The sequence below is a fragment of the Syngnathus typhle genome, linkage group LG20 (genome assembly GCF_033458585.1).
Source record: "Syngnathus typhle isolate RoL2023-S1 ecotype Sweden linkage group LG20, RoL_Styp_1.0, whole genome shotgun sequence".
NCBI classification, from domain to species: domain Eukaryota; kingdom Metazoa; phylum Chordata; class Actinopteri; order Syngnathiformes; family Syngnathidae; genus Syngnathus; species Syngnathus typhle.
In genome coordinates, this window is record NC_083757.1 from 7,143,061 (window position 1) to 7,152,393 (window position 9,333).

Genomic DNA, 9,333 nt, shown 5'->3' on the forward strand with positions numbered 1-9,333 from the left:
CGAGATGTCTCCATATAAATTGTGGAAATTGTGAGTGAGGTTTCTTTGAGGTCAAATTGTGTAATAAACGAGAATAAGAAGAAAAATAACAATCGGTCGGAATCAGCTGCCTCGAACGTTCTGAGGTCGGAACTGGGAAAATCCGACTTTCCTCGAATGCAGCATTATGTCCGTGCTTCCTTTAAGTAAGCTAACAACACAAAAGGAAACTGCGAAAAACAAGCGCGACAAGAACAACTTTGAGCGACACGCTGACAACTTGTTGTGGGCCGAGTGCAGCGGCGCTTGTCTTCGACGGGTAAATTTATTTTTTCACAAAACCTTTACTCGCTGCACGACTTCGGGTTAGCAAGCTGCTGATGCTGAGCTATTAGCCCGCTGCTCCAAACTTCTGCAACATCCTTCCAACATTTTTATTTCAATATATTCGTTTCGAGACTGATAATTTAATCTCGGATGGGCAATGAAAAGGAAAGAGTGCATAGTACACGTATTTGGACACACTAGTGCAGTATGAAAGACTGCTAAAGTGCAGTTATGAACAGTGTTTCGCCATCTTTGTACAACAGAATGTTTTATGCAAAGCCGACCTCGTAATAGACGGCAGGGTATAAAAAACAATATAAAGGCAAATATAGATAATGAGTGATGCAACAAATTGTATGTGAGAGATGTTGAGAGTGAGTTCATCACACTTGATAAACAGCAGTTTGACAAGTGAAGAATTGTTGAATTTAAAAAAGTGTCAAAGCTGTTTATTAGTCGACTTTCCCTAATGTCAATGAAGAATACAAAATGCCACAAACGGCCTAACAAATAAGAGCGCACCCATCTGTGCCTTTCAGCTGATGGCCGCCATGGACCCGCAGCCGCCCATCGGCTGGCGGCGGGAGAGGGCGGAGCTCCTGCAGGAAGTGCGCCTGCTCCAGGAAGATCTGGCCGAGAGTCGGGCAGAGAGGGAGGAGCTGGCGTCCAGGGCCAGGGCACTTGACCAGAGGGTGAGCGTGCCCGCTGCCGCCTCTACTTCCTTCCTTCTCTCTCTCTCTAGCTGTCTCTTCCTCAACTCTCCGTTGTTGTCATTCTCTTTCCAGCTAGAGCGGTCAGTGTCTCCCCGGCTGTCCGGCAGCCGTCTCGAGGATGAGGAGGAGCGGCGAGAGAGGAGGAGGCGTGACAGGGAGGCCCGGGAGAGGGAGGCCCGACAAGCCCTGCTCGTCCACCGATTGCAGAACAAGGTGGAGCGCACGCGCAAACCTGTGTGCGTACATGTGTGTGGTGGGGGGGTGCGCGTGAATACCACTAGCGCTGCTAACACTGCTAATGCTGCTAACGCTGCTAACGCTGCTAACGCTGCTCTCGTGCAGGTGATGGAGTACAGAGAGCGATGTCAGAGTTTGGAGTTGCAACTGAAGGCCGGCCACAGCCAGCTGATGAGCACGCAGGTGGGGGGTTGCGCCGAGTTCAGTTTTTTTGTCCAAGTGTCGTGACCTGGATTAAGCAAGATATACGTAAATGATCAAAGTACTACTACAATATCTCGGAGTAGCCTTTCAGTACGACAACTGCTGTCTATCACTTGTTTGGATGTTTTGTAGATAAGTATCAGGAGGGACAACTCCGAGTCGCTGGAGAACGCCCTCATCAGCCTGGAGGAGGAACAGCAAAGGTGCGTCCTGCGATGCTTGCTCTGTTGCGCGCGGGTATGCGTCTGCCTTCTAGCTTGTTGCCTTTTCAGGGCAGCTGGCCTGGCTCAGACAGCCTCCGTCCTGCGGCAGCAGCTGAGCCAATTGGAGCGGGCGAACCGGGTGCTGATGGAGCGCATCCGCGAGCTGGAGGAGGAGCAGCGTCGGGGGTCCCGTTGGCAGACAGAGCCACAGGTGTGCCAGTCGACTCCTTTGGGCGCGCGCCACCACCTGGCGTTTCCTCTGTTGTGATGGAACCATGTGTGGGTGCGTGCATGCAGAGCGTGTCAAGCAAGCTGGCTGAAAATCAGGATCAGCTCTGGTGCGTGTGGAGGTGCGCCATGTCACTCAGGCAACACTGTCGCGCCCTCCGAACTTCCGCTGACAGGTTTGTGGATGCTGGCGTAGAAATGTGCCCCACGATGTTGTTTTGGTGTGTGCCGTCAATGTAATCGTGCGTGTGCGTTTTTAGGGGTCTGCTGGAGATGAAGACGGAGCTGTCCCATCTGTCCTTGTCCCTTCAGTCCAGCTGCGACTCCACCTCCTTGCGGCTCATCAAAATGTACCGGCTGTCGGCTTCGGCGGTCTCCCCGCCCCCGTCTGCCTCATCCGGTCTCGGGACATTGACGCTGGGCGAGCTGCGGGAGACGGCGTCGGAGGACAGGTTGGCTTTCACTCTTATCCCGCGGACGTCGGCGTGAGGCTTGACGGTGCGGTGTCTTGTGTCTTTCAGGATGCGGGACGGCGAGGGCGCGCCGGAAGATGTGGCGCGGGCTGTCGGCAAGCTGGTGACTAGCGCTCGCCGGCTGTCTGGTGGCTGTTTGGCAAGCGGCGGTCGGCCTCGTGGCCTCGTTGAGTTTTGAGAACAAGTGAACGACGTGGTGGATTTGTATAGAACGGACGGCAAGACGTCGTGGGGTTTGCCAGAAAGTGCACCTTCCCAAATGTCACGTTGTTGTTGTCTGTGAGCTCTTGTTGCTCTCTTGCGTGCGACCAGTCATGCAATGACCTCCATGGTCTTGTCGTTGGTGAAATTGGCCATGGGGTCGTGTCTTTCTTGGCAAACGGCCACCAAATGAGCAGCTACGTTTTGTCATTTTATGAATGGTCAGTGAGCACCTGTGTACCATGTTTTTGTCGCCGGGCCAGTGTAGCCTGTTGAACGTGAGCGCCCCGTCGCAGTCGGTCCTCCATTGGGACTCCCTGTTGCGAGTCCTCTGGCAGACGGAGAGCGCCTTGCAGTGGAGACAGCAGGAACTGCAGGTCTGTCTCACGCGGCAGCATCAGTGCCAGGGCAGGGTCCGGAATGAGTCGGGGGCGTTGTTGTCTTTGTCAGAAGGCGGAGCTTAGTGTGCGGCGGTTGGCCGAGGAGAAGGCCCAGCTGCAAATACGAGTGCAGCAACTGCAGGACGACCAGCTCAAGCGACAGCAACCCGACAGGTCAGCGGCCGACGGGCGTCTCCTCATGTTTGTCTTGTTCTCAGGGCTAGCTCTTTTGTAAGGCCCGAAAACAAGCGAGACCTATTTGCTGTTGACTTTCCTCTTCACGCTTTGGGCCTTTTATGATGCTCATTCTCATGACGTTCTCTGGCACGTTTTGCAGTCAGTCAACATTTGGGCCAGAGGCGGACCTTTGCACCAGGAAGGAGGCAAAGAAGGCGCTGCGGAGCAACGAAGAGGAGGTGCTCAGCAAGGAGGCGGAGCTACGTAACAGAGTCGCGGCATTGTGTCAAGAAAAGGAGGATGTATGCAAGAGAGAGGAGGAGGTACACAGCAAGGAGGAGGAGCTCCGACAACAAGAGAAGGGGCTGCACAATCGGGAGGAGGAGCTGCTGAGGAGGGAGCAGGAGCAACAGACCAGGGAGGAAGTGCTGCACAACCGAGAGGAGGAGCTGCTGAGGAGGGAGCAGGAGCAGCAGAAGAGCGAGGAGGAAGTGCTAAAGAGGGAGGGGCATCTGCATCGGGGAAAAGAGGAGGTTCACAAAGCACAACAAGAGCTCCAGAGGAGAGAAGAGGAGGCGCTAAGGAGGGAGGGGCATCTGCAGAAGAGAGCTGAAGAGTTGCAAAAGACAGAACAAGTGCTGCACAAAAGAGAAGGGGAGGTCCTACAAAGGGAGCAGGAGCTTCAGGAAAAGGAGGAGCAGACCAGAGAGGAGGAGGTGCAGAGAGCACAGCAGGCCCAACAAAGAAGAGACGAAGTTCTGCACAACCGACAGGAGGAACTGCTGAGAAGGGATCAGGAGCAGCAGAAGAGCAAGGAGGAGGTGCAAAAGAGAGAAGACCATCTGCAGAAGAGAGCCCAAGAGTTGCAAAAGACAGAACAACTGCTGCACAAAAGAGAAGGGGAGGTCCTACAAAGGGAGCAGGAGCTTCAGGAAAAAGAGGAGCAGACCAGAGAGGAGGTGCAGAGAGGACAGCAGGCTCTACAGACGAGAGAAGAAGCGCTACACAACCGAGAGGATGAGCTGCTGAGGAGGGGGCAGGAGCAGCAAAAAAGCGAGAAGGAAGTGCAAAAGAGGGAGGGGCATCTGCAGAAGCGAGCGCAAGAGCTGCAAAAGACGGAACAACTGCTGCACAAGAGAGAAGGGGAGGTCCTACAAAGGGAGCAGGAGCTTCAGGAAAAAGAGGAGCAGACCAGAGAGGAGGTGCAGAGAGGACAGCAGGCTCTACAGACGAGAGAAGAAGCACTACACAACCGAGAGGATGAGCTGCTGAGGAGGGGGCAGGAGCAGCAAAAAAGCGAGAAGGAAGTGCAAAAGAGGGAGGGGCATCTGCAGAAGCGAGCGCAAGAGCTGCAAAAGACGGAGCAAGTGCTGCACAAAAGAGAAAGGGATGTCCTACAACGGGAGCAGGAGCTTCAGGAGAAACAGGAGCAAATCAAAGAGGAGGAGGTGCACAGGGCACAGCAGGAGCTGCAGACCAGAGAGGAAGTGCTGTACAACCGAGAGGATGAGCTGCTGAAGAGGGAGCAGGAGCAGCAGAAGAGCGAGGAAGAAGTGCAAAAGAGGGAGGGGCATCTGCATCGGGGAAAAGAGGAGGTTCACAAAGCACAACAAGAGCTCCAGAGGAGAGAAGAGGAGGCGCTAAGGAGGGAGGGGCATCTGCAGAAGAGAGCTGAAGAGTTGCAAAAGACAGGGCAAGAGCTGCACAAAAGAGAAAGAGAGGTCCTTCAAAGGGAGCAAGAGCTTCAGGAGAAACAGGAGCAGAGCAGAGAGGAGGAGGTGCAGGAGAGGTATGAGGAGGCGGGCTCGTCGGGGTTGGCTGTTGAGCGCTCATGTGACTGGCGGTGCTTTGGCGTCGTAGTTTGGATGCTGTACTGCTGCCAAGGGACACTGCCATCGCGGATGTGAAGGTGACCACCAGCCGGCGCTTGAGTCGTGGCGTGGGTACGCTGACGCACCTTGTCCGACAGGGGGCGCCACAACCAGAAGAGCTGGCCAGGGCAGAAGAAGAAGCAGCGCCCATCAGAGATGCCCTCCTAGAGGTACGTCCGCTGATGATTTTCAAAGCGCACATTTTCAAACGTGGACACTGTCGGAGATCTCAAAACGAGTCTCATGTGCCATCCGCTCTGTAACCCTCCCAGCATGCGTCCATGCTGCGTGAGCTGAAGGAGGCGCGGGAGGAGCTGCGCCTGGCGAGCGAGGAGCTGGCCGGTACGGGACGCGCATGCACTGAGGAGCAGCGTAGGGAAAGCAGCAGGTTGCAGGAGGCGCTGGACGCTCTGCGCGCACAGCGGGAGCTGGACCAGCAGGAGTTCAGGTACAGCCAGCCGCACGCCCAACCGGAAGTGCCTGAGGACCTTAAGAAGGACCTTTGCTAATCGCCTCATCAGGAGCAGCTCGGCGTCCCTGCGGGAGCGGGTGGAGGAGCAGCAGACGCAGACGTGGCGCGCCAACGAGGAGCGAAGCCACCTTGCCGCACGTGTGCGCACCATGCAGGAGGCGCTGAACGGTTCATCTTTGCTATTTTTCCTCATCTCGTCTACTCCTCCTCACCGTTCCTCTCTCGCTCACAATTCGTCTTTGTTCTCTGCCAGACGAGCTCCAGTGTCTGCGCGTGGAGCTGCACGGCGTCATCTCCTTCCAGAAGGAGCGAGAAGAGGCCTGGAAACACGAGCGGAATCAGCTCATACAGAAGTCGCGAAGCGACATCGGGGAGGCGAAAACAGTGAACGTATCACTGAATGAAAGAAAGGACCAGGAGGTGCATGAAGAGCGACTCCATGAGGTGACAGAGGACAAGGAGACGGAGAACCTGTGGAGGCGCGTGGAAGGCCTGCAGGAGGTAATCCCGGCGTCCGAGCCAAAGAACACGCCGGTGAAGGAAGGACAAAGGAAGCAAGTGGAGGAGGACGCCACGGGCAAGGAGGTAGAGATGTTGAGAAGACGTGTGGCAGGACTACTGAAGGAACTGAAGGAGTGGGAGCAGCAGGTGGAACAACTCAAGGACAAGTTGGCTACCAAGGACGGGCAATTGGAGAGCCAAAGGAAGCGTGTGGAAGGCTTGCTGAAAGAAATGAAGGAGACGGAGCAGCAGCTCAGGCAGGAGGTGGCATCCAAGGAGCAGAAAGCTTTGGCCGCAGAAGAAGAAAAGCGCCGGCGGGAGGAGGACGCTCAGGGCAGGGAGGCGGCGTTCCGCTCTCGCATTTCCTTGCTGGATAAGGAGAAGCAGGACGTGCTGGTGCTGCTGAAGGAAATGAAGGCATTTGAGGAGCAGCTCAGGCGAGAGGTGGCATCCAAGGAGCAGAAAGCTCTGGCCGCAGAAGAAGAAAAGCAGCGGCTGGAGGAGGACACCCGGGGCAGGGAGGCGGCACTGTGCTCTCACATCGCCCTGCTGGAAAAGGAGAAGCAGGATGTGCAGGTACTTAAGAAGGAGCAGGTGAGACAAGTCCAAGAGAAGGAGGAGCAAACCAGGGAGCTTCGCGAGGCTGAAGGAAAGTTGAAGGAAAAGGAGCTCAGGGTGGCGGAGTTGGAGATCCTGCTGGCCAAATCCCAGCAGAAGAGACACCAGGAGGAGGAGGCTCGGGACGGCGCCGAGCAAAGGATGGTCGCTGTGCTCGAGGAGCGCGCGGAGGAGCTGCGCCAGCTGAAAAGCATGCTTGAAAAGCAGGGGGAGGAGGTGCACGAGGTGACCACAAGCATGCAGGAGGCGCCAGATGAGGAGCGGCAGAAGGAGCTGCAAAGGAGTGGCCACGACCACAGGAGGTTCCCACAAGGTTGCTGTAAACAAATCCAAAAAGAACTGCAAATCCAACACCACGAGTCCCAAGCGCCAGAGGAACAGAGGAGGACAAAAGAGGAGGACATTGGCAAAGACCAATGGCGACGGGAGGACGATGGCCCAGAGGAGACGCGGGAAGACGAGGAAGGGAGCGCACCGAGGCGAGTGGCTCAGCGCCAAAGAGGTGCGGGACGAGAGCGGGCGGGCGGGCGGCCGGAGATGCTCGACGTCACTACCCTGCAGGAACAGGCAAGCGCATCCAGATCAACGCGTTTGTTTCATCAACCAATCTCGGGTCAAAAAAAAATCGAATTAAAGGCATAAAAGTATTTACAATAATATATATTATATTATTCCATATTGCAACAAATAAAAAGTGCTGCACTGCATTTTCCGGGCAGCGCAGTGGTGCTAACGCTGCGCTGCCTTCCCTTTTATCCACAGGTGAGTGAGAGCGAGGTGAAGGAAGTTCGGGAGGAGACGAGGAGGACGTCCCTACAGGTAGGATGTGTGGGCGGTTTCCACGGCGATTCCGTCCACGCTCCTATTTGTCAATTGACGCCTCTCCTTTATGTGCCAGGAGAGTCACCAAGAGGGTGAGCATCTGAAGAACGCTGCGGGGAGGACTGAGGACAGGGAAGACGAGGAGCGGGAGAGGAGGAGCAAAGCAGGAGAACGATGGAGCCCGGAGGAGGTGCAGAGGAAGAGTGAGGAAGATAATGAGGAGGCTATGAAAACACAGGAGACGTGGAGGAACAAGGAGTGCTCAGAAGAGGAGTACATTGGGAGCAGAAGGAGCTCCCGAGAGAAGCAGGACCAGCTCAAGGAGGAGCTGCGGCAGGACCTGCGGCCGGAGCTGCGGCAGCAACTGCAACAGGAACTGCAGCAGGAGCTGCAACAGAAGCTGCGGCAGGAGCTGCGCCAGGAGCTGAAACAGGAACTGCGTCTAGAGCTGCAGAAAGAGCTGCAACAGAAGTTGCGCCAGGAGCTGCGGAAGGAGCTGCAACAGGAGGTGGAACAGGAGCTGCGGCAGGAGCTACGACCTGAGTTGAAGCAAGAGCTGCAACAGAAGCTAAGGCAGGAACTGCGGCTGGAGTTGCAACAGGAACTGCGGCTGGAGTTGCAACAGGAGCTGCGGCAGGAGCTGCGGCAGGAGCTGCGGCAGGAGCTGCGGCAGGAGCTGCGGCAGGAGCTGCAACAGGAGCTGCAACAGGAGCTGAGGAGCGAGCACAGGCCAACGCAGGCTCAGGTAAGACGATGGGCTCGTCACACTTATGAGAGCGCATTCTCGAGGCCAAAACAAGTGTTACGTGCTTGTGCCTAAACCCGATTTCACCGTGTAAATTGATCTCTCCCATAAGAAAAGCAAAGCAGTGGTGGCATTTTTCAAAATCGCCCTTTGAAAAAGTCTCCAAAGTCTGTTCGTGAACACAAGGTCAATACGAGGTGCGCCGACCAACCCCAAAACGGCACGCAAACCAAACTCCCCAAAACAACCGAAAAGAAGACATTCGTTTCAAGCCACTTAGTGCTCCGATTTAGGGTTTGACAGGGTTTATTTAGGGTTTAATTTCTTTCTGCCGCTGCTCTCTTGCCAAAGGTGGACGGCGGAGACGAGGAGCGGGCCCATGTCCAAGCCCGGCCTTGGCAGGGGGCGGAGGCCTGCCACTCGGAGGGGGGCAGAGCTCAACTGCTTCTACTGCACAGCCACGTGGCCCAGCTGGAAATCAAACTGGAGCGGTCGCAGGGCAAGAAAGGCAAGCTCAAGCAGCACAACCGCAACCTCAAGATGGAAAGAGACGCACTCAGGCAGGGACGCAAAGCGCAAGCGAGTGCGTCGGCCGGACACCCGAAAATGGAAAGCAAATGCAGAACGGCTCAGTCCCTCAGGTGAGCCGCCCACAGGTGGCGCCGGACAGGCACCGTCCTTTGGGCCTTGGGCAGAGACGCTGCTATTGGACCGCAGCCCAAGGGAGGAGGAGCTACCCTCGACGTTCCACCCACCCTGACGAGCGACCTGGTTTTCCCACGCGACCTGGGGTCGGTCAAGTCATCGCAAAGAAAGCCTGTGTATTGATCGCCGTCAGCGGGCTTCCTTCCCTCATCACACAGCAGCCACCTGCAGTTCCTAAAATGGTCGCTCCAATTCCCTTTGCCACTCGTTGCGCTTGCAGTTTGCAAAGGGAGGCTAGTGAGCTGCGCCTTCACACGGGCACAATCTGCCTCTTGTTTCATCTTGAGAGACATTTTGATCATTAAGTGTAACTCCGAGACATTTTCGAACAGGATTTGCAGCACAGGTCAACTTTTTTTTCTCAGCATGCACTGAACTGCACTGTTGCTGCGGCAAGACCAAATAATGCAACTTAAATAAAATAAAATAAACTTTTATAAACATATGCTTTTTTGTTTTCTTTTTGATAAATTAACA

General features: G+C 55.5%; 1 protein-coding gene across 4 annotated transcripts; it reads left to right on the plus strand.

Annotated features, from left to right (window-relative positions):
* The first annotated feature begins 138 nt into the window (after positions 1-138).
* Positions 139-9,301, plus strand: LOC133144473 (trichohyalin-like). Of its 4 annotated transcripts, XM_061267187.1 has the most exons (20): positions 139-298; positions 846-998; positions 1,092-1,232; positions 1,362-1,439; positions 1,593-1,663; positions 1,733-1,874; positions 1,961-2,067; positions 2,152-2,343; positions 2,413-2,467; positions 2,829-2,942; positions 3,016-3,119; positions 3,283-4,911; positions 4,983-5,031; positions 5,092-5,163; positions 5,266-5,441; positions 5,515-5,633; positions 5,719-7,151; positions 7,347-7,403; positions 7,483-8,151; positions 8,503-9,301. In XM_061267187.1, exons 1-20 carry the CDS (start codon positions 167-169, stop codon positions 8,794-8,796), a joined length of 5,787 nt encoding a protein of 1,928 aa, XP_061123171.1. In that variant the 5' UTR covers positions 139-166; the 3' UTR covers positions 8,797-9,301. The 4 variants fall into 4 exon arrangements, with proteins under 4 accessions (XP_061123171.1, XP_061123170.1, XP_061123172.1 ...); XM_061267186.1 differs by having other exon boundaries at positions 4,983-5,163; XM_061267188.1 differs by lacking the exons at positions 139-298; positions 846-998 and having other exon boundaries at positions 1,145-1,255; positions 4,983-5,163.
* Positions 9,302-9,333: the final 32 nt, after the last annotated feature.

Excerpts from the sequence above, each read along its gene's own strand:
- LOC133144473 (XM_061267186.1), top strand. The coding sequence starts at position 167 with ATGTCCGTGCTTCCTTTAAGTAAGCTAACAACACAAAAGGAAACTGCG. Across the intron at positions 2,068-2,151 it reads CTCCGAACTTCCGCTGACAG|GGGTCTGCTGGAGATGAAGA; the intron begins GTTTGTGGATGC and ends GTGCGTTTTTAG. Across the intron at positions 3,120-3,282 it reads AAGCGACAGCAACCCGACAG|TCAGTCAACATTTGGGCCAG; the intron begins GTCAGCGGCCGA and ends CACGTTTTGCAG.